General features: G+C 38.7%; 1 protein-coding gene across 1 annotated transcript; it reads right to left on the bottom strand.

Annotated features, from left to right (window-relative positions):
• Positions 1-23,603: 23,603 nt before the first annotated feature.
• On the bottom strand, positions 23,604-24,350 carry LOC142175538 (uncharacterized). Its single transcript, XM_075242527.1, has one exon. The coding sequence runs from the start codon at positions 24,348-24,350 to the stop codon at positions 23,604-23,606; it is 747 nt and encodes a 248-aa protein (XP_075098628.1).
• Between the last annotated feature and the right edge of the window lie 472 nt (positions 24,351-24,822).

Here is a 24,822-nt window from a genome sequence, read left to right as displayed (position 1 = left end):
CTTTTGGTTATTTTGTTTGAGAGGTTGGTTTGGGTATTTTTTAGTACAGTTAAATGGAGGTTTGGGTTGGACATGTTTTGGATAAGAGAAAGTGGTTCGAGGTTGTTTGTTCTGGGCATTAAAAGACTCTTCATGGAGCTTGAAAATTTCATAAGCATCCATCAGAGAAGAAGCATTTGCTACTCTCACCAATGGTTTAATTTCTAGTTTAAGACCTTTCACGAAGTTAGAAATAAAATGCATCTCATTCAAGGATGGATTTACAATCCTCATATGAGTCCTCAATTCTTCAAATCTAGCTTGATAAGCATCCACACTCCCTGTTTGCTTAAGGCTGCTAAATTCATCGATAACATCTGTGAGCACGTGATTTTTGCCCTATACGACTTACTCCTATAAAATTCAAGAAAAAAGGTTTTTCCAATTATTTGTCATTTTATAGGATTTTTATTAATTGTTTGCATTTGTGCACTTTTAATTCCATTAAAAATCATGAAAATGCCAAAAATGTCATGCATTGCATTTAGAGTTTGTTTCTATGTTTTTAGGATTAATTAGTTAATTAACTGATCTACTAAAATGAAAATCACAAAAAAATGGCTCACTTTTACATTTTTTTAGTTTTAATTCTAGATCAGTAGTTCTTCGCTTTTGATTTAGGATCAATTAGTTTTTATAAATTTTATAATTTGATAATTAGTTTAATTTTACAACTTAGATTAATTTAGGAATTTAATTTAGGTTTTAATTAATTAAAGAAAAAAAAAACAAAAAAAAACAAAAAGAAAGGGAATTGAAAAGCTTGGTTTTAAATCCAATTTGAGCCAATTAAGCTGAAGCCCAAACAATTTTTTGCGCAGATCTGCCCCAGCCCAACCCTGTTAACCCGGTCCAGCGCCCCTTATAACCAAAACGACGTTGTTTAGCGTCGTTTAATCATGTCCTTTCATCCCTGATGATCTAACAGACCGGAACTCCCCTCCTATTTCCTATATAACTGTCCTAACACTCTCATACCCTAGAGACCCCCTTCACTCTTCACCTTCCCGTCTCTAACCTCCTAACCCTAGCCACTGTAAGCTCCTCTCAAACCAAACAGCCTGAACCCTAGCCGCCACCCACCGGAGATCATTTCATGGCGACAACCGGTCTCCAAATCACTCCAAAATCACATCAAACACTCCTCACCCCCTCTTCTTTCCAGATCCCCAAATCAATCCCCTCGAATCCCTCTCAAATTTCACCAATTTCAAATCTGGGGACATGCAAACCCTAAATATGAGCTTCCAAGACGATTTGAGCCAGAAATGGGTGTTACTCGCTTGTTTTCAATGGGAACAGTTATTTGACACCTATTTTTTTATTTAAATCAGAAAAGGACGGGTCCTACCGGAGCCACTGTTTGTTCATGCAGTAGGTATATACATCCCTCTTTCCTCTGTCTATTTCCTCATCCTTCTTTTCTTCTTTAGCTTCTTCTTTGCGGCATCACTCTGTTTTCTTCTACCTTTTGTTTTCTTTTTCTTTGACCGAAAAAATGAGGAGGTTTAGTTAGCCATGATCCTGCTTTGCCAGGTTTTCGTTTTTTTTCTCCTTTCTTGATTATGCATAATTAGTTAGTAGTTTTGTTAGGGCCTGTTAATTTGGTTTAGTATGTGTCTATTTAGTTTAATTGTGAAATCGGCATGTTTATTTCCTTTTGTTGCATGATTCTGGGTTCAATCAGTATGTTCGTTGGTCTAGTTAGTTTAATTTTTGTGATTCCTTAGCCTAGCATGTTGGCATGTTTATTTCTTTTTGGGTTAGTATAATTTTTGTGGTTCACTATTGATTAATTCTAGGCTCGTGTTAGTGTTAGGATTCAAATGTTTATGTTTTTGCCTCATTTCTGATTTCAGTGCAATGATAAAGGAATCTAGGTTTAATTAAAAGTTCAATTGAATTTGAACTTTACCTCATTTGATCTTCTTTGTTTTGATTCAGATTTTTATTTTGTTTGCATTAGTTTATAAATGGTTAGAAACTCCTAGGGTCTTAGTTGAACAATTGAAAACTTAGGGGTTTAAGTTGGGAAATGAAATAGGGACTTTCAGATAATTTCTGTATTTGGAAGGCTCTAGAATAGGGGTAGCTGACCTCATTTGGTTTGCACAAAATGCATAGGTGTGGGTTTTCAGCCATGGCCTTGTTCTATTAGAGGCCCTCTCGTTAATGTGTTAGGCTCAATTTTAGCTCTATAAGCTGGCCCATCTATTATGAGTCTAGAGCGACCAGATCTAGTCCTCTTCCGCTTTGGGCTCAATATCAAGACCAACAAGGTTCAACTTGGATTTGTTGCTGCCAATCAGACCCTGCCTTTAATTAATATCGGAGGTGTATTTTTGTGGGTATTTGGGCCTGGGCGTCAGCCCAAACAAAACAGCCCTGACCCCTTTAGGCCTGACAGGGTTTACGAGGTTCATGTCTGCTGGGTTTGATTTCGAGTCCCTGCAGCCCCAACACCTCCCCTTTTGTTTTGTACGCTTATTTGATAATATGTTGGGCCAGCTATTGGCCCAGCTCTTTGTCCATATTATTATAGGTCTGCTTTATAATCCAAGTCATTTGTAAATAAAAAATATCTTTAGGCCTAAAACTAAGTATTGTTTCTAAAAACATAGTAAGGTGTGTCATCATAATTATTGTGACTCATCTACAAAAATGAATATTCGTAGAAAAGCCTTTAGGCGCGTTTAAACTACAATTGTGATTGTATACACGTTCGTGTGACATAATCATGATTCTAGAAACCAAATCGGAGTATGCGTTCGCGCAACTTCGACCAAACTTCCTCGTAATGATAAAATTATTATTAATATAGTCCGCTCTAATTAAATATAGTTCTTTAAAAATAGACCGAGGTGTGCCATCCATATTTAAATCGCCTATGGCCCTCCTAGTGGTATTATAACGTGGATATTAATAATAATGATAGTCGTAGCTTGCTTTAGGAGAGTTCAATATACCATCGTGGTTGTGTACACGTTCGCGTGACTTAATTACGATCTTAAAAGCAAAATTGGAGTATGCGTTCACGCAACTTCGACTAAATGGGTACACGTATGCGTGACCTGTTTCAAGATAATTTCTTAATTAAAAGAGGCAAATGCACATAGGTTCTAAAATCAGTAATCAAACAATTTGTTTAAGCCAAGTATGATCAAAGCGGCCGTGCTAGAACCACGGAACTCAGGAGTGACTAATACCTTCTCTAGGGTTAACAGAATTCCATACCCGGATTTATGTGTTTCGCAAACATTAATACAGAGTCAAATCTCCTCGATTCAGGATTCTAAACCGGTGACTTGGGACACCATAAATTATCCCAAGTGGCAACTCTAATTTAATATAAATAATCCTGTTTCGATTGTCACTTTAATTGGAAAAACTCCCTTATACCCTTCCGGGGGGTAGTAAAAAGGAGGTGTGACAGCTCTGGCGACTCTGCTAGGGACAAGAATCCAGAATCTCTGGTTCAGGGTTCAAGAATTCGAGCTTTTAATATGATTTTATTTGGCTTTATTTATTGTTAATATTATTGTATTTTGTGAACCTTTTGTGCTAATTGTTGTCTATTTACTACTTTGATATTATTTGAATTGTATATAATTGTCTTCTTACGCCACCCCTCTGAGTCTTCTAAAATTGGTGCACACATTCGCGTGACCCACTTTTTTTGTAGAAGTTATACCAAATAGGACGAGGTTGGGCCAGAAACAAGGCCGGGTAGACTTTAGTGCTCCCGGTACGTTGCCCCCTCTTCGGCTCAAGTTGTCCGCTCGGGTAAGCTGGGTCAAGAACACAACCACAGGTTTTAAAACCTAGAAAAACAGAGCCTCATTTCGGATCCCTAGTAGGAACGTTTGTTTGAATCATATGCATTTGACTTTGGGGACTCAACACAGGGGTTGGGTCCGTCTAGGACAGGTGTACCCAAAATAACAGACCATCATGATGCATCCTATGTGCTATGTGAACATTTATTTGTTTCGGCATGCATGTTGACCGGCTAGGAAAAAATAAATCAAGAGAAAAACCAAGAGTGATGTAGGGAAGGAAATAAAGCCCGGTTCTAAAAAATCCCCGGTATTTGAAAATGTCCTGAAACTCTGTCGAAAATTTTCAAAAAAAAAAGAGGAAAAGAAAAAGAGTTATTTCAAAATAAGTCAATACTATGTCCTTTTCAAATGTGTCAAAATTGACCGAACTACGCAGGTATGATTCTCACCGGATGTGGGATACGTAGGCAACCTACATAAGGTTCGGCCTTATTTTTCGAAAAAAGGGAGAAAAAAGAGTAAATGGTCAAATAAATGTAGTTTAGGGTTTTTGGTCAAAAGAATAAGCCAATCCAGCTTCGGTTATGTCGTTCTTGCCGGGATAGCCTTAGAGTATCTTCAGTTGTCGAAGGGCTATTTTCGTAAAGAATGGATAAGTCTATCGGTAAAGTGTCATTTTTCCATGAAGTACTTCTCCCCGACCTCAAAAATTATTTTAAATTGTGAAGGGGCCACATTTGCAAAAACGACCACTTTTGCTAAAAGTAGCATAGAGGGGAGGGGGTCATCGTCCATTGATTTTTCTTTTAGAAATTGAAAACCTGTTTTGCAAAAAGGTCCACGAGAGTCAAACTTGACCTTAACCTTTCACAGGTACAAATGAACACTGTCCAGAATCCATCAAAGTTGGTCATAGAATAGGCTCAGTTGCAACTGCGTATGTGGTGGAATGATCTAGATGAAGATGGTCGGGATTGGGTGAAAGAGCAGTTGGGCGCCCTTATAAACATTCTGGAAATCAAATCACGGGAAGATCTAATCAAGGCTTTGGTAACTTTTTGGGACCCCGTCCACAATGTTTTTCGCTTCTTGGATTTTGAAATCACCCCTACTCTAGAGGAGATGACCGGGTATTTTGAGTTTGGCCGGGACTTGAGGAAATAACAACTTATATTCCCAAGGGCTCCTTCTGTGCATAAGTTCTTTGACCTCCTGAATATCAGTAAACAGATGAAGAAGGCCCATGTAAACAAAGGGTGTTGTTCTTTCTACTTCTTGTACTTCAGGTTTGGGCACTCAGCTGGGTTTGAAACGTATGAAAAGGGTTTGAACAACAAACAAAATAAGGGCCTCTGGCAAATTCATCGTCGATTTGCTTTTATCGTGGCGTTTTTGGGGATCATGGTCTTTCCAAATGCGGAAGGGACAATGGATATCCATATGGCCAGAATTGCACAAATCCTCACTACTAATAAAGATCATACACTTGCTCAGTTAGTGATGGCAGACATTTATCGAGCATTGACATTATGCAAAGTCGGGGCTCAATTCTTTGAAGATTTCAATATTCTTCTACAAATGTGGTTGATCGAGCATCTCCGCCATCACCCCAAATTCATGAGTTATGGTTCGAGAACGGATAACTTCATCAAGAGCTATGAGAAAAGGGTAAAAGACTACAATGCTCCAGATGGGTTTGAAGCCTGGGTCTCCCACTTGAAAGCTCTCAAAGCAAGTCAGGTTGAGTTGACTATAAGATGGCTCCCGATGACAGAAGCCATATACATGACGGCTACCAAGGGTTACCTAATGTTGATGGGTTTGAGGGGTGTCCAGCCATATGCATCGTAGAGGGTCTTAAGGCAGTTGGGAAGATATCAGGTGGTGCCCGAAGATGAAGATCTAACCGCCCAGGTCATTGAGCTACATCCAGAAGCTGCATTGTCCGAAACCTTAGTTCAGTAGGATTGGAATGGTTGTTGTTATCTGAAAAATGGCACCCAGGTACTAGATGTTGCACAGGGGAAAGTGGATCTAGATTATGCTGCATGGTTTAAGAAAAGGTCTTGTGCAAATAACAAGCTAGAGCCTGAGCCCGAAAACGAGCCCGAGAGGCCTGCCAAGAGACCTCATGTTCAAGCTTTTGACGATAAAATCCAATAAAGGTTGGCCTGGGGAGAAAAAGAGAAAAAATATCAAGTCGCGATTCACACCTTGGAAAAGAAGCTGAGAAACATGGAATTCAATAATGATCTCCAAGCACAAGAAGCTGAAAGTGAAAGAAGAAGATTGGCCCAAGAAAATGAAGCTCTCCAAGCCCAAGTTCGAAAAATGAGAATAGCAGCTGAGAACCCGGGCAGAAGCAGAAAAGATGAAAAGCTCATCTATAGCCTTATGCAAAAAGTATGTGACTATGAGGATGATTTGCAAAAGACTGGAGCTGAACTAGCCAATGCCCGAGCCAAGTTAGCTAAGAATGTGGAGGAACGAGCCAGTTTCGTTCGACAACTAAAGGAGAAGTACGACAAAGGAATGTTGGGTCTAAAGAAAAAGGTCAATGCTCTTGAGAACGAAATGACCAAGCAAGCAAGAGACTTCAAAGTAGAAAGGGAGCATTGTTATGCCCTGATGTCACAGCTAGAAAAAGACCTGCAGCAGCTTCAAAAGCAAAATCAGACAGCCGAACAAGTTTTGCATGCCAAATCTCAGCAGATTGGATGGTTGCTACAAGAGAAGGGTATCATCAGGGACAGGGTTAGGACTTAGGAGGATTGCGGACTACATTGTGATGAAGTGCAACAAGTGCGAAGACATGAACCGGTCCATGTTCTTCGCTTCAGTGATGATTTTTGTCCGACAAATCATGGATGACATGTTTCGTCTCCAAGAAGATATGGTGCATAGGCCCGCAGCAAGGCCAACTGGAGCAACAGTGGAAGCATTTATGTATTATTAACTTTATCTTTCGAGTTTGTATTGTAATTTCTTTTAGAGTCTATTAGTCCATTTCGAGTCTTGTTTTAAGTTTTAGAAAATGTTTAAGTCTGTAGCGTGGAGTCGTTGTAATAGGAAAAACCCAGAATGTTTTGTTTTATAAAAAAATTAAAAAAAATCAAAAATGTATTTTTTTATCCCCAGAACTACGCTTGGTCTGATTCATGCGGCGTCATGATACGTAGGCAATCCCCATAGGATTCGATCATAACCATAAAATGAAAAGGAAAAAGAGGAGAGAAAACAAGAAAAATTGCGGGGAAAGAAATAATGGCAAAACAAGAGAGGAAAAATAAAGACAAGAATCAAGCAAAGAAAAGCAGGAATGAAAAAGAAAGAGAGAAAGAAAATTGCAAAATGAAAATTAGTGAAAGCCGGGATGACGCAAGCAGCCATTCAAATGCATAATAGAAATGGTTGACTACTTAGGTGTATTGCATCCCCAATGTGTGGTTGCCTATCTGTTAAGCTCTTAATCGCTAACAAGTTTGCTTGTTGTCATCAAGTACAGGCAAGTGGTTAGTTTGTTCGGCATTCCGGCAACCCACCCGTACAACACCAGGTCTAAAAAAAAGTTGATCATGGCTGGCCAAGAGCTGGATGCAAGTGTTATTGATCCATTGAGAGAGGGAGAAAAGTCTGAGGTTAATCTGAAAGAGGAGTCACATAAGTTGAAACATCAGATGACCGAAATGTACCAAGCATGGGTAAAAGGGCATCCACCACCATCATACCCTGCCAGCCCTGCTTTCATTCTGCCACTATCTCAATCCCAAGAACCTCCCACTATTGATTCATCTCCGCAACAGGCACCAGGCTTCACCCACTACCACCACTATCAGGGCACTACTTCCCAAACCACACAAGCACCACTAGCCAAACCAATCCCATACCCCCCTCCACCATCCACCCCTGTTTTCGTAGCACCCCCGCCAGCTACACTCCATCGATCTTCTAGTGAGCCATTATTCCAAACCCAAGATAATCAATACTATCCCCCAGAGCCTACTTTCAAGGCTCCATATCATTACTCCTACAATCCTCGTTTCGACCTCCCTATTAAGACTAAGAAACCACCTAAAAACCCAGAACAAGAGGAGATGTCCAGGAAGGTAAGAAGTCTGGAACAATCGTTCAGAAACATGTAGGGATTGGGAGGCCAGTTGAGCGTAGCCTAAAAAGATTTGTGTCTATTTACCGATGTTCAGTTGCCTGTATGATTTAAGATGTCTAAATTCGACCTATATGACGGGCATGGAGACCCGGTGGCCCACTTGAGGGGATTCTACAGTAAAATGAGAGGAGCCGGTGGGAAAGTTGAGTTGTTGATGGAATACTTTAGCCAGAGTCTGAGTGGCGCGGCGTTGGAGGGGTACATTCGTCAGGATCACAGTAGATGGTATACCTGGGATGATTTGGCCCAAGCATACGCTCATCATTTCCAATACAACATCGAGATTGTTCCAGATCGTTTGTCTTTGACTATGATTGAGAAGAAGCCTAGTGAAAGTTTCAGGGAATACGGTTTTCGCTGGAGAGAACAAGCGGCAAGAGTCAACCCTCCGATGGAGGAAAACAAAATGGTGGAGTACATTCTACAAGCTCTGGAGCCTACTTACTTTGGCCATCTCATATCAGCCATAGGCAAGTCTTTCAACGAGGTAGTAAAGATGGGTGGCATGGTGGAAGAAGGGCTTAAATCAAGCAAAATCATGAGCTACTCAGTCATCAAAGCAACTACCCAAGCCATTCAGAATGGTACCAAGGGAGTGATCAGAAAGAAGATGTGGCAACAGTTGATTCAGGATCGTGGGTTGGACCGAGGGGCTCGTCACACCATTATACCCAGCCTTGACCCCATCACCGAACCTACACCCAAACCCCATATAATCCACCCCAACATTACTTCCCATCACCAAGCCCTCAAATTTCTGTCAACCACGCCCAGTCATATACTCAACCTCCTTCCTACTCACAATGGCATGCTCCAGCCCCACAAAATACCTACCTAGCTCTACAAAATGCTTACCCACCCCCACGAGCCTACCGAAGCCCTGCCGGTAACCCGTGTTTAGAAACAAGAGGTTGCAGTAGAAGAAAACTTTTACCCCGCTGGGGGAGTCTTATACCAGTTTATTCCAGAGATTGAGGCAGTTGGATGTGCTGAGGCTAATTGAGTCGAAATTGCCAAACCCTTCTCCAAAGAATCTTGATTACTCCCTGAGCTGTGCATATTGTCCTGGTACTTTGGGGCATGATACAAAAAAGTGCTGGCACTTGAAAAATGCCATCCAAGAGCTCATCGACAGAAACCAGATTGTGGTCCAAACTCCGGAAACACCCAACATATTCAAGTTGTCCAAGGTGAAAATCATTGTCTAGCAATAAGTTTTCGAACCACAAGTCCATCTGCCTTTTTGCATTAAAATATATGTAGTCAATCCTCTGATAATCTGGAACTTGGTAAACACGAAAAAATTTATTACACCTTCTCAACCAGCCTCTAGGATTTGTGGCATCAAATTTCGGAAAGAGAAGCTTAGCTTTGGGTTTGTTTAGAGGTACAATATGGTTAATCTGAGATAAAGGATTTTCTATTGGGGGAGGAAGCAGGGGAGGGTTAAGGTTTGAGCTCGAATTGTTTGGGATTAGGGTTTGTACTGCACTTGATACAAAGGGGTTAATATTAGGGTTTGAAGGAATATTCAGTAATGTGTCTAAAGGTTGGGATACTATTAGAGTAGGGTTCGCAACACTCGATCCCTGAAGTTGAACGGGAATTGGCGATAGCACTATACCCTTTAAATGTGTTGGGTTAGGTACAAGAGTCGGTGGGGGTGTGGGGAGAGGTGAAATTGAGAAGGGAATTTGGCCAGAAAATGACCCGGTACCTTTAGAGGAGCCGATTTGCGCGCTGGTAGCTGCAGCTAGGTAAGATTGTTGTGAAGTTGGTGGTTCTGACCTCTGTTGTGCTTCCCACTAAATGAAGAACTACTCCATTCTTTTCCCATTTTTCTCAATGCTCCGACAACTTGCTTTAGTCTCGATTAAAGCAGTCTTAACCTAATTTTGTTTGAGCTCAAGTTTCTCAAACTTTTCGTTGGTGTCCGCCATAAACACTTGAAGCTGAGCTTCAATTTTTCGGATTGCTCGTCAGAGCTTTGAGCTTTACCAGTAGCTTTGGTCATTGCCGTGGTGCTCTGAGGTCGCAGGGCTCTAATACCAAATGTTGTGGTATCGGCCACAACACTAACATAGAGAGGAGATGTAACGACCCGACCGATCGTTTCATAAGTTATAGCCCCATTTTCCCCATTTCTGCTACCTTTTGTGCTATTCAACTGTATTTTATCGTAGCGAGTTGGTTGGTTTGGGTCCGGAGTGGATTTGAAGTGGAGCGAGGCACTTAGCCTCCTATTTAGAAGCTTAAGTTGGAAAAGTCAACCGGTTGTTGACTTGTATGTAAACGATTTCGGATGTGAATTTGGATGGTTCCGCTAGCTCTGTTAGGTGATTTTGGACTTAGGATCGCATCCGGAATGTGGTTTAGGGGTCCGTGGTAGAATTTGGCTTGAATTGGCGAAAGTTAGAAATTTGGCTATTTCGGGTGGCAATGGAAAAATTGATGTCAGAGTCAGAATGGAATTCTGGAAGTTGGAATAGGTTTGTGGTGTCATATTTGACTTGTGTGCAAAATTTGGGGTCATTCGGGCATGATTTGATTAGTTTCGGCGTCGGTTGCGAAATTTGGAAGCTTATAAGTTCTTAGGCTTGAAATCTAAAGGTAATTTGGTGTTTTGGTGTTGTTTTGAGTGATTTGAAGGTTCGACTAAGTTTTATTGATATTGTGGGATATGTTAGTATGTTTGGTTGAGGTCCCGAGGGCCTCGGGTGAGTTTCAGGTGGTTATCAGATCATTAGTTGGCTTTGGAAGTTGGCATATCTCTGGTCTATGGTGTAGGAAGTGCGGCCACAGAGGTATTATGCGGACGCGGTGGAAATTATGCTGGCCGCGGAAGAGGGAATGCGGACTTGGTGGATTTTATGTGAACTGCGGAAGGTATGGCTCAGGGTCCACGGCAGAATTATGCGGATCGTGGTGAGGAGGTTCAGAGAGCACTATATAAGCGAGGTTTAGGGTTTTATTTCACATCTTGAACTTTGGGAGCTCGGTTTGAGGCGACTTTTTGGGAGCTTTTCAAGGAAATCATATGGGTAAGTAATTCTAACTCGATTTTGGCTAATATTCATGAATATATCATTGAATTCGTCATTCAATTAGTGATTTGAGATGAAATTGGGGAAAATTGGCGGAGTTTCATAAAATGAACTTTTGGGATTTGGAAGCCGATTCGAGGTCAGATTTGAGTGAAACTAGTATGGTTAGTCTTATAATCAAATGTGTTGTCGGATTTTGCGACATTTTGTCGGATTTCGAGATGTGGGCCCGGCCCTGACTTTTGAGTTGACTTTGTGACTTTTGACCTAAAGCTTAGCATTTTTTATGGGATTGATTCCTTTAGCTCGTGTTGATTGTATCAAATTATTTGTGGCTAGATTCGAGGCATTTGGAGGCCGGTTCGAGAGGCAAGGGCATCGCGGAATAGGGATTTGACCGGTTTAAAGTAAGTAATGATTGTAAATCTAGTCCCGAGGGTATGAAACCCTAGATTTATTATCATTTTACTATTTTGAGGTGACGCGCAGGCTAGGTGACGGGCATGTGGACGTGCACCATTGGGGATTGTGACTTGGTTCGTCCTGTAACAACTATAAGTTGTGTATCTGGTTGAAACTATATGATACTTATGTGTTTTAGAAAGAATTTCTGTAGATTGGGCTGAATGCCATATTTGGGCCTTGTGCCAGAGCTGTTTGGACCTTTAGGGGCCTTTTTCTTATTATCCTCTCACTGTTTTTGGCTGAAAATCTATACTCAGTCACGTTATACTCATTGATTTCATAAGTCAGTCTTTATTACTCTGTTTTGATACTTATAAAAATGTTGTTTTGGGCCGAGTACCCTATTTTTACTAATAGCCCGAGTGGCTTGAGAGGTTTATGACTGAGTGAGGCCAATGGCCTGATTTGTGAGGATATCTATAGGATCGGGCTATACGCCGCAACATGTTGTTACTGATTCATGATTGAGTGAGGCCGATGGCCTGATTGATTTATGCCACGAGGTGGCTTGTTATAGCATTTGGGCTGAAGGAGCCCCTCCGGAGTCACACCCCTAGTGAGCGCGGGTACCCTGAGTGAGTGATATGAGATATGCCCGAGGGGCTGTATACGAGTGACTGTGAGGTTTGCCCGAGGGGCTATATATGAGTGATGTTTTGCCCGAGGGATAGCAAGGATGTTTGCCCGAGGGGACGTTTACGATTTCATCATTTTGCTCACTGTTGCACTGAGCCTCTGTTTGAGAACTGTTGAAAAATATCTTCAAATGATTTTACTGAAACTGAGTTTAAACGAAATGATTTGATTCAAACTCTACTTTTAAAAGCCTGCTATATTTTTACTGAGTTTTCCTGATATGAACTTACTATGTTTTATTGCTCGTCACTGCTTCTCAGCCTTTATTTACTTTGGTTACTTACAGAGTTGGCGTATTCACATTACTCTCTATACCTTGTGTGCAGATTCAGGAGTATCAGGACCCGGTAGCGGCTGTTGACTATTCCAGCCGTAGATCTTCCCAGAATTGGCAAGGTAGCTGCTGGCAATCGCAACCCTGCTCTTCTCCCTCCTACCTTCCTATAGCTGTTGTAGTTATATTTCCAGACTGTATTAGTCTCAATTTTTTTTTGGACAGACTGCAGTAGATGCTCATGACTAGTGACACCTCGATGTTGGGATTTTCTTTTCGCACTTTTGTTATTCAGATATTCTTTGTGAAGTTTTATTATTAAATAGCTTGAATTTATCTTTGAAAATGAAATATTGCGTTGTTTTTTGTAAAGAGTCGGCTTGCCTAGTTTCACGATAGGTGCCATCACGACAGGGTAGTTTTGGGTCGTGACAAGTTGGTATCAGAGCCTAGGTTACATAGGTCTTACGGGTCATGAGTGGGTTTAGTAGAGTCTTGCGGATCGGTACGGAGACGTCTGCACTTATCTTCGAGAGGCTGCAGAACCTTTAGGAAAAACTTCATATTCTTGAATTCTTGTCGTGCGAATCTATTGATTCTGGTAGCTAAACTTTTGTTATTCTAAGAATAAAGGTGTTCATTATAGTCACATAGTAATAGCAACCACACTTAACAAAAAGTACGTCTTGTCTTAAACAACATTAAACATCACATACAACTAGTTAATAACAACCCTAACAGTTTGGGTCCAAATTCAAGTGTTCCAAAATAACTTTACAGTACAACATTCAATACAAAACTATATATAGTTGTTCTTGGATGGCTGAGATGATGAACTTGCTTAACTGAGGTTGGAATGGGATGCAGTAGTTCTGGAATGAGATGCAACAGTTCTTTCAAGTTATCTTCTAGTAATGGCTAGTCTACTATTCCATTTTACTCCACTTCGTTAGCTTATAGGCATATTCATGAATATCTACTGATGACCTCTTTTCACCAGCAAGAGAAACCACTCTTGGTTTACCTCCACTAGACTGTAGAAAATTAAAAGTATTTAGTAAAGTAGTTTAACAAGACATAAACTTAAGTTTAAAGTACTTACAGAAAAACTTATGAACCTATTGCTTAGTTGACAGTCCAATCCCAGATCTTCCAATTCCTCTTTCACTACCTCTACCAGATCTTCTTTCTCTTCCAGGGGCAAAAGTAGTTGAAGTTAAAGGTGTTAGAGCGGGTGCATTTTTCCTCTACATCTAATACTTCATATTCCTCTGTAGTAGCATCAGGGGCAGAAGCAGTTGAAGAGCAGGTGTATTACTTCCTCTATCGGTTCCTCTTCCACTGCCAAACAGGGGCAGTAGTAGTTGAAGCAGTTATTCCTCTTCCTCTTCCTCCCCTGCTTTCTCTATAAGAAGCATTTGTAGGAGTAGAATCTGCATGCCTTGCTTTATTGGGGCAACTCCTTTTGTTGTGTCTATAGCCACCATAATTTGAACATATCATCTCTACACCCCTTTTTGATAGCTTTCTAGATTTAGGATGTTCAGTTTCTTCTCTTCTTCCCTTCTTCTTTGGTCTATCAGACATCTTTTTAATTGGTAGGGGTTCAACTGGTGGATTGGTAGATGTTGGCCATAGATGTATATTTGACACAAGCTGGATAAATGTTGAATATGCCTTCAGATAAGTGAATTTGTCGTACCATTGAGATATATAGTTAATAGGCTCAATGTTCTTGAAGTGCATAGCAAAAATTGCATGAGCACAAGGGATACCCTTCGACATCCATGGCCTGAAGGTGCATATCTGAGTTTGCATATTCACACTATGCTTGAACAACAATCTTAATGAGGTATCCTCAACCTCATAGCCAAATTCACCATTCCGTTTGATTGTACACCTCGTAGACTGAGCCATATTATCCTGGTATACTTTCATAGTAATTGGGAATATATCACATATCCATGTATCTGCAAACTCCCTTGACTTTCTTATTCTCTTCATAATTTTCACTCTTATTTCTTCCAACATTGTGATGATTATCTTGTGTCTAGCAGCAAGTATCCAAGCATTAAAGATCTCACACATATTATTGTAAATTATATCATATTTTCTGTCATAATTAAAGTATGCTTTGCACCAGGTTTCCTTGTTATACCTCAGGAGGCTCTCATATATCTCATTCCCAAAGCATATTCAAGTTGTCCAAGGTGAAAATTCAATTCTATCACACATGATGCTCTTGCACACCTCCAAAAGTTGTTTCTCATCTATAATCCTCTTCAGTCTTAGGACCAGTTTGCTTATAGGACCAGTTGCCTATGTTCACTTTTAGGCAACACTCCTAAAAATAGCATTAAGCAATCCCTGTAACATAATACAAATATATTAGTTGCTAACAGAAATAGAAATAAGAAAAATTAAATAGTGGCAGCAATGAAAATCACCTTTTGTATATCAGGCATAATAGTGTGATCCCTTCAATCTTGAAGACTTAAGTCATTAGTCACACATTTCAGAAACCATGTCCAAATGAAATTGTTCTCACACTCTATAATGGCCCAAGCAATTGGTAACATCTGATTGTTGTCACCCTTTGATACTGCTACAAGCAACTGACTCCTACAAATGCCTTTTAAAAGCATCCATCAAGGCCAATTATCCTTCTGCAACCTTTAGTCCATCCCTTTTTTTATAACATAGAAGCACACATAAAATGACTAGAAGACAAGCTTGCCTTCATCTTGATCTCTACCTTCAAAACACAAATTGTAAATGAATTTTTTTGTAAAAAAAATAGCTCTATAATCATACAATATCTTGAACTCAACATTCATATCACCTATTATCTCTTTTAGAATTTTTGCTCTAGTTCTATAGACAGTTAACCTACCCACATACATGTCTAGGTCATCCTTAATGAGTTTCTTTAGCTCCTAAACTTTCATATTTGGTTGAGACACAATCTTATTCATGTAATGCTTTGTAAGGTATCCGGAGTTGCAAAGATTATTTTTGTTTGTCCTATAACACTTGTGGACAACACAATATTTTTTTATCTTAAAATTGTTGGATCTGCCATCTTTGCTAGCAGCCAACAACCATAGACATCTTGGGTGCATGCATTTTACCTTCACCCTACCAGGTTTATTAATATACTTCTCGGTTTGAACTCCTTTCTGAATTGCATATTTAGTAACAATCAACCTAAAATCATCAACACTCTAAAAATTCAGCCCCAACTCTTAGGTTATTTTCTTGACAATTGGATCAAATATCGGAGCTTTTTTCTCCTCTTGGCAGTCATTATCTGCTTATGTTCTTCATCAAATTCATCTTCAACATCTGAAGGAAAGCTTTCAACATCAGAAGATAAAAAATAAGGCTCATATGTCCCTACTAAGCTTGTGTACCTATTTTACTTACTACCAGTCCTTAATTCATCAAAGCCAATATCAACTACTGCATCACCTAGGTTAATATCACCGTTATCATTTGGCCTTTCACTCCTTTCTCTCATATATTTTCTCAGTTCATCCATACACTCTGTAAATTCTTCATGAACATCATATCATAATCATTATCATCGAGAAATTGTAAGTCTACTCCATCACTCTTATCACTATCAAGATTATCAAAGTCTGAGTCATTCTAATCATCATCTTATTCACTTTCTACTTCACTCTTTTGTTCTCTTGAAGGTGCAAGAGCAGGAGCATGTGAAGGTTCACTGTCTTCTTCTTCTTCTAAGACCACTATGTCTTAAAAGCTCCACTATTACTCTCATCAACCCATTTACTAGCCTTATTTATGTCAACAACATTTAAAAGGATATCATGAGTCACATAAATATTTAGGGGTCGTTTGGTTGGAATACGATTTATACCGGTATAAGTTATGCCGGTATAAGTTATATTGAGATAAGTTATGTTGGGATTAGTTATGCTGGGATTGTTGTTTATTCATTGTTTGGTATGTTGTATTAAGAATGACAATTGCATAATTTCTAAGAAGAAGGTATAAGTTATACCGGTGCTAATTACTCCACCTTCTATAAGGTATAAGTTATCTCAGTGTTAAAATTAACACTGAGATAACTTATACCTGGTTTGCTAACCAAACAGAGTATTAAGGTGGTATTATATTTTTATACCACCCTTATACCTTCTTATACCTCATACCAAACGACCCCTTAAGGTATTCTTATCTTCCAATTTATTATAAATGTTTAATATATCCTTGCTTGTCAGAATATTTACCAATTTGTATCTCATATCCATTTGACAAATATATAGCTCGGCCATATTTTTAAATTCCATTAACTTGGTGTAGTTCATCAGTTCAATAAAAGACAGTATATCCACATCTACGTCTAAGATCAATGTTTGACTACTCCTACATAACGAGCAAAGTTACCAGGAACTAAGACCCCATTATGGTATCGTTTGAGTGTAATCAATTTAAAAGATTATTTTCTATAAAAAAAAGGGGGGACAAATAAATCCATTTCCACATGCAACAACTGAAAATAAAGAAATACAGAAATACAAAAGTAGAGACAAAGACAAGAGCGCATCACATTGTTTTAAACAAGGATATTACAATAATCACATAATCCCTAACTTTACATACAGTTTACAGACATAAAGTAAATCTCTTTATAAAAAAAACTCTCTATAAATGCAACAATACGACAACTTCACAGTAATATCGACAATGACAAAAGATTCCTCTTTTAAAAAGTCCGAAAACCTTAAAGCAAATAGAAGAAATTTCAAAAAACCCTAGGTTCAACCCATCCACTGCTAACACAAACGGGTAATGCAAGGTAATAAAAATTACTAACCTAAAATTGCATAAATCCACCTCCCATACAAGATGAAAGCTTCGCTTGAGATAGTCGTCGAAATTGCCTTCAACATAGTTATTTGGAGATAAATCGCAAAATGAGAACCATTTTGGGGTAAATTAGTTTTAACCTTTTTTATCGGATGGGTCGTGTCTAGTTGGGTCATAAATATAAAGGGTTAAAAATAGTAGATCAATTTTAATAATTGCCAAATGGCTAAAGTCAAACGCGTGAATTACCCGGATAAACTTTTTATTGGACCCAGTGTACTAGATACACTTTAAAAAAGTTACGTGTGTAATATTGTTATTGTCCACAGAAAGTGTGTAAAAGAGATTTGGTCCATAAAAGAACAAGAGTCACAACACATATTTTTTATATGAATTTGAATATAAATTCTTCAAGCTTTTTTAAACTATGTGAGTATTAATAATTGTCAAGATATTAATAATTCAAAATATTTTTTAAAAAGCTAAAGAAAAATTATTGAGTTCCTATATAATTATAATGTCACATAAATGTGGCAGAATGAGTGAATTTTTGTAAGTTTCTATATTTGATTTTTTTTAAATTCGACAATTATTCTTAAAAATTAAATACACCTATTTTAAAATGTTGATTTCATACAACTAACATGTGAGGTGTAAGTGCCGAAAGTGGCATAACTCTCGACCCCAAAGACTTTTTCTTATAAAGTTTTAACAATTTCTTCCGGTCCTCAAAAGTCAATAAGAATGAAGTTGATGTTCCTCATTCATAGTTACTAGGGAATAAGAATAGCATTAGAAGCTTTCTTTAGATGTGATGAATAACAGTTTCTTTAAACGGAAAAGGTCCTGAAATATTTCTATACTATCAAAAAATATTTAAAATTATCCTCTGTTATACTATTGGATTAAAAGAACCCTTACCGTCTTACTATTCAAATACATATACCTTTTCTTTAACGGACTGGACACGTGGCATACATCCAAGGCTCTTGATCTGTCTGGTCTTACATTAGACCCGGCCCGACCAACTAACCAAGACCCAAAACCCATAACCTAATCCTCTTTTTCTTCCACCTTATCCCCTTATCTTCCACCGCCACTTCACTTGGAATGGGGCCCATTCTGTGGCTTATAATGTTTGAGGTACTAACTTGTTAATTTATCAGTCAAAATTGCTAATGTATTTTCTTTTAATAATCTGAATTTCTAAGAATAGGGGTGTACAAAGGAAACCGACAAACCGCACCAACCCGATAATCCGAGTCAAATCGAGAAAAAAAATGCGACTATGGTTTGGTTTGGTATTGGAAAAAAAAAACCCGACCATAATTGGTTTGGCTTGGTTTTAACTAAAGAAAGTCAAACCGAAACCAAACCAACCCGACATTACATATATAGAAATTTTAGATATATTTAATATATAAATATAATTATTATGACGTAATTTATAAATATTTCTTAAAAGATTTCATAATTTTATCTTTTGAGGTATTATTTCAAGGTTGGACTTAGAACTTTTGAATGTTTCAATAAGTTTTATAGCCATTAACTTTAGTAAATTAAATAGTGCTAACAAAAGCCTAAACCAAAACAATCAATACTAATGCTAATAAAAGACATTCGATTCAATACTACGAACGAGAATGTATTGAATATCTATTTTTTGTTTTGCAATAATTCAGATAAAAATGCATAACCTATTTTTATTTTTTCTTTAGCGTTTAATCATGTAATTAATATTTTCTTATTAGTCTACTTATTTTAGCATGACTTAGTACTTTTAGATTATGTTTATTTTTATTATGGCTTTTTAATTAGCAATATTTATAGTACATAATTTTATTGTCTTTATTGTTGAATATTTTAGGATAATGCCATGACACATCTCGCATTTTGTATTATTTTCTTGGAAAATACTTTATATAGTTGCATCTTACTAGGAATAAAGAAATATTTTGAGCACAATTTATATGTTTTGTTCTACGAAGATTTTACCGGAAAAAAAACTCCGAATAACCCGAAAATCCGAGAGTGAAAAACCCGAATTTTATTGGTTTGGTTTGATTTTTATATTCAATAACCCGACACAATTGGTTTGGTTTGGTAATTATAAAATCCGAACGAAACCGACCTATGTACTGAAAGAATTGTAGATTTCTGCTTTGTATATTCAATGAAGAATCGTGTCTTATTAAGTGTACAATCCCAACTTATATACAGAAGGAATGTTTTAGGGCAACATCCTATATTGCCAAGTGGCAATGTCCTATTAGCTAGGATAAAGTTGTACATAAAAGAAATACAAGGATGGAGCAAAATAATTAAATACAAAGGTATGAGAAAAATAACTAAAATATAGTTTAGCATGTGCTATACACTATATTCTGGGCAGGGCAGACCCATAAGTGGGCCGGGTGACCAGGCCCAATTGTGTAGCATTGTTAGCCCAACAATTAGGCCCAAATTATCACCTCAAACCCTCACATCCAAAACTGAATGGTCTGCCTCATCTTCATCGACTCCAACACCCCCCTTCAAGTTGGAGGGGGTAGAAAACACACCCAGCTTGCCCAAATGATCACGATGAAGAGGTTCGGTGAGTGGTTTGGTGAAGAGATCTGCCAACTGGGCAGAAGATCGAACAAAGGTTAACGAAATCAGCCCAGCTAGGTATTGGTCGCGTACAAAATGACAATCGATTTCAACGTGCTTCGTCCGTTCGTGAAAAATAGGGTTTTTTGCTATGTGAATTGTTGCTTGGCTATCGGAGTGAAGAGGGACTGGAAGAGAGATAGGAATTGACAAATCCTCAAAAATACGGACCAACCATGTGAGCTCTGCAACCACTCGCCGCATAGATCTGTATTCTGCTTCGGTGGAACTAAGCGAGATGGAAGTTTGCTTCTTGGACTTCCAAGAGATCGGAGAGGTACCAAGGGAAATGTAAAAACCACTGACTGACTTTCTCGAGTCCGGGCAGGTGGCCCAATCGGAGTCACAAAAAGCGAGGAGCTTGAAGGAGGAGGAAGCAGACATAAAAAGCCCAAGCCCAGGATCTTTGAGTAGATAGCGAAGCACACGGAGTGCTGCATCTAGGTGTGGTTGTCGAGGGTTCTGCATATACTGGCTGAGGTGCTGGACAGTGAAGGATAAGTCTGGGCGAGTGTGAGTGAGGTAGTTAAGTTTGCCAAGGAGATGACGATACAAGGTGGGATCCTTCACTGGTTCCCCTGTGTGAGTAGACAACCGAGTAGACGAATCGAGTGGAGAAGAAACATGTGACAAGTGCAGAGAGTCAAATTCTTGGAGAAGGTCTAAAGTGAATTTGCGTTGAGAAAGGAGGAGTACATCTGTTTCTCGGACAACTTCCATGCCTAGAAAAAAATGTAAGTCCCCGAGATCTTTAATTTTGAACTCTTGATTGAGAAATTCTTTCAAAGCATGTAGTTCTGTAGTGTCATTTCTTGTCAAGAGTATATCATCCACGTAGATAGCCACTATAGAAATGGAAGAATCTGACCTTTTAAAGAACAAAGAATAGTCGTTGAATGAATGAGTGAATCCCTTAAAATTCAAAGCAGTTGTAAGTTTAGCATACCATTGATGAGATGCTTGTCGTAGCCCATAAATTGATTTCTTTAGCTTGCATGCATGAGTAGGTGAAGTAGGTACAACCCCGGGTGGAAATTTCATGTACACTTCTTCATTTAGATCTCCATGTAGGAAAGCGTTATTCACATCTAGCTGGTATAAACCCCATCCTTTCTTTACGGCAGTGGCCAGTATGCATCTGATTGTGGTCATCTTCACCACAGGTGAAAAAGTTTCATTGAAGTCTATTCCCTCTTTTTGTATGTCTCCTCTAATGACCAATCTTGCCTTTAGTCTTTCCACACTCCCATCTGAATGGTGTTTAACCTTATACACCCATTTGCATGGTAAAGCTTTCCTCCCGGGTGGTAATTCAACCACTTCCCAAGTCTTATTAAGTTCAAGTGCCTCAATCTCTTTATTCATTGCTTCTTTCCACCTGGGTGATGTGTTGCTTGTAAATAGTCCGTAGGTTCTTGTATATTGGACAATGTGTTTAGCATATGTTGATTGGTAGAAGATATTCCACTGAAAGATATATAAGTAGGTTTAACTGGTGTGAGAAAGTAAGAGTTGCTAACATCTGTGAGTTGGAGTGCATTACAGATAAAATCCTTGAGATAAGATGGAGTTGTGTGTGGTCGGGTAGACTTCCTAATAAGAACATCCATCGTAGAATCAGAATCCAAAGAAGGAAAAACTGGTGCAGATGTATGTGGTTGATTAGATGTTACTGGAGAATCTGGAGAGAAACTAGAAGGAGAGACAGAGGGAGTAGGTGAACTAGGATGATTTGAAGAAATGGGGGAAGAACAGAAGTCACGTGATGATTCAGTAGCCTCTTTGGAAGCTTTAGTGTGAGGTCTGATAGCAAAAGGTAAAGGTTCAGGAGTCTGATGACTTGCAGAAACTGGAGCAGTGGGTAAAGAAATCTCAGAAGAAGAATTAGACTTAATAGACGCAAATGGAAAGAATTCTTCATGAAATACAACATCTCTAGAAATGAAAGGCTTCAAATTCTTGAGGTTCAACACTTTGTAACCCTTCTTTCCATGAGGATAACCTAAGAACACACAAGGTATAGCCCTTGGTTCAAACTTAGTTCTTTGATTTGAGACAGTAGAAGCAAAACATAAACACCCAAAACATCTAAGGTTAGAGTACTTTGGCTTGCTTGAAAAAAGAACTTCATAAGGAGTCTTAAGCTTTAAGACACTTGAAGGAAATCTGTTGATCAAATAGGTTGCTATAAGAAGGCAGTCACCCCAGTATGATGTAGGCAGGTGTGATTGGTATAACAAGGCTCTAGATGTCTCTAAAAGATGCCTATGCTTTCTCTCCACCACTCCATTTTGTTGTGGTGTGGACACACAAGTGGTTTGATGAATAATACCTAGTAACTCAAAAAATTCTAATTGAATTTTACCACTTCCCAATTTAAAAGCATTATCTGACCTTATAATTTTCACCTTGCTGTTAAACTGTCTTTCTACCATAGTTATAAAACCTTTTAGAATAGTGAATACATTGGATTTGTTGGTTAGTAGGTAGGTCCATGTGCCTCTACTGAAGTCATCAACAATTGTAAGAAAATATTTAAAGCCATCATATGTAGCACTATTGTATGGTCCCCAGGTATCCACATGAATTAATTCAAACACTTTCTTAGTAGAAATAGAACTAGAGGGAAAAGGAAGTTTGGACTGCCTTGCCATAGGACAAATAACACATGGAGTGGAGAATTTAGAACACTTGGATATAGAAACTGATGAAACATTTTTCATATTGCTAAAGGGCATATGGCCTAATCTGTAGTGCCATAGCTTCTCTTTTACAATTGAATCAGAAAAACTAAAACATGAATGCAAACTATGATTGGAAACAGAATTCCTTCTTGGAATAAAAACACTTCTAAACTTAGGTGAACTCTTAGACACTGGTGTTGTATGTCTGGATCTGAGAATGTAGAGGCCCCCTTCCTCTCTACCAATCTCCAGTGGGCTCTTCACTGAAGGGCCTTATAGTAGAAAACATGAAAAAGGTGTGAATAAAATATATTGCTTGAGTTGTCTGCACAACTTGTGCACAGACAACAGATTATATTTGAAGGATGGAATGTAAAGAACATTTCGAAGAATCAGATTAGGCAAAAGAGAAATAGTTCCTGAATGAGTGACCTGAACTCTGTAAGAGTTTGGGAGTTTTACCATGAGAGGTTTAGCCAAGTTTTTTAAATCTGTAAAAAAATCTTTGTTGAAAGACATATGTTCTGTTGCTCCACTATCCAATATCCAAGACTCATCATTGATTTGAATTAAACAGGCTAAATCTTCAAATAAATTGGTCATACCAGCATAGCTCACATTTGCTGCAACATCAGAGGTTTCTGTACTGTTTTGTCCCACTTTCACTTGCTGAAGAAGCTGCAGCAGCTCAGCCACATTTTCCTTGGTGAGATTCTGAACTCCTGATGCACTTCCCTGTTCATTTTCTTCATTCGAAAAAGAAGCTTTGTTTGCCTGGGCACCTCCTTGAAATCTTTTCTCCCTTGTGAACTTGAAATCAGCTGGAAACCCATGAATTCTATAACACTTATGTATGCTATGTCCAGGTTTTTTGCAATAGGAACAAATTCGTAAATATTTCTTAGATTCAAAACTTGTTTTCTGCATCCTGTTCTCATTAAATTTTCTGAAATTTCCTGGTTGGTTTGTAGCAATGAATGAGGCAGATTCCCCTGAGTATGCAGGGGTAGCATGTATCTCCCTCTATTTCTCATCTTGAATCACGAGAGAGTATGCCTGTCCAATGGAAGGTAAAGGTGATGACAATAAAATGTTACTCCTTACCCCAATAAATATATCATTTAGTCCCATTAGGAACTGCAATAGTCTCTCATCTTGGTGTGCTTTCAAGCTTTTGACTTTTGCACCACACTCACACTCACACTCACAAACACAAGCAGAAAATGTATTGAGTGCATCTAGTTCATCCCATAGGCTTTTCATTTTGGTGAAGTAAGTTGATACACTTGAATTACCTTGCACTACTAAACTTAATTCCTTTTGTAATTGGAACAGCTTTGCTCCATTTGCCTGTCCAAATCTGTCTTCCAGGTCACTCCACAAATCTTTTGCACTCTGTGAATAGAGCACACTTTCAGCTATCTCTTTGGACAAGGAGTTGAGAAGCCATGAAAGTACCATATCATTACATCTACCCCAGGCCTGCTGGATTGCAGAATCAGCCTTAGGGATAATAAGAGTACCATCGATAAATCCCAGCTTGTTCTTTGCAGACAAGGCAATGATAATTGCCCTTCTCCAACCTCCATATCCTTTGCCATCAAAAGCTGAGGACACAAGGTTCATCCCTGGATAGTCAGAAGGATGAAGGTAGTAAGGGTGAGTAGAGTCAATCACTCCTGAAGCAATGGTAACTGTAGGTGCAGGAATATTAGTGGTGGCAGCAGAAGTAGAAGCTAGAGTATCAGCCGACTCTGGTGAAATACTCATAGCAGATAAGATTAAGAGAAGAAGAAAAACTGATTTATGACTGAGAAAGCAGAAAAAATAGCAGAATTAAACCTGCTCTGATACCATGAAAGAATTGTAGATTTCTGCTTTGTATATTCAATGAAGAATCGTGTCTTATTAAGTGTACAATCCCAACTTATATACAGAAGGAATTTTTTAGGGCAACATCCTATATTGCCAAGTGGCAATGTCCTATTAGCTAGGATAAAGTTGTACATAAAAGAAATACAAGGATGGAGCAAAATAATTAAATACAAATGTATGGGAAAAATAACTAAAATATAGTGTAGCATGTGCTATACACTATATTCTGGACAGGGCAGACCCATAAGTGGGCCGGGTGACCAGGCCCAATTGTGTAGCATTGTTAGCACAACAATTAGGCCCAAATTATCACCTCAAACCCTTACGTCCAAAACCGAATGGTCTGCCTCATCTTCATCGACTCCAA

This window comes from Nicotiana tabacum, chromosome 3 (assembly GCF_000715075.1).
Source record: "Nicotiana tabacum cultivar K326 chromosome 3, ASM71507v2, whole genome shotgun sequence".
Classification (NCBI taxonomy): domain Eukaryota; kingdom Viridiplantae; phylum Streptophyta; class Magnoliopsida; order Solanales; family Solanaceae; genus Nicotiana; species Nicotiana tabacum.
Note: the sequence above shows the minus strand (reverse complement) of the source record. Positions and strands in the feature narration are given on the sequence as shown.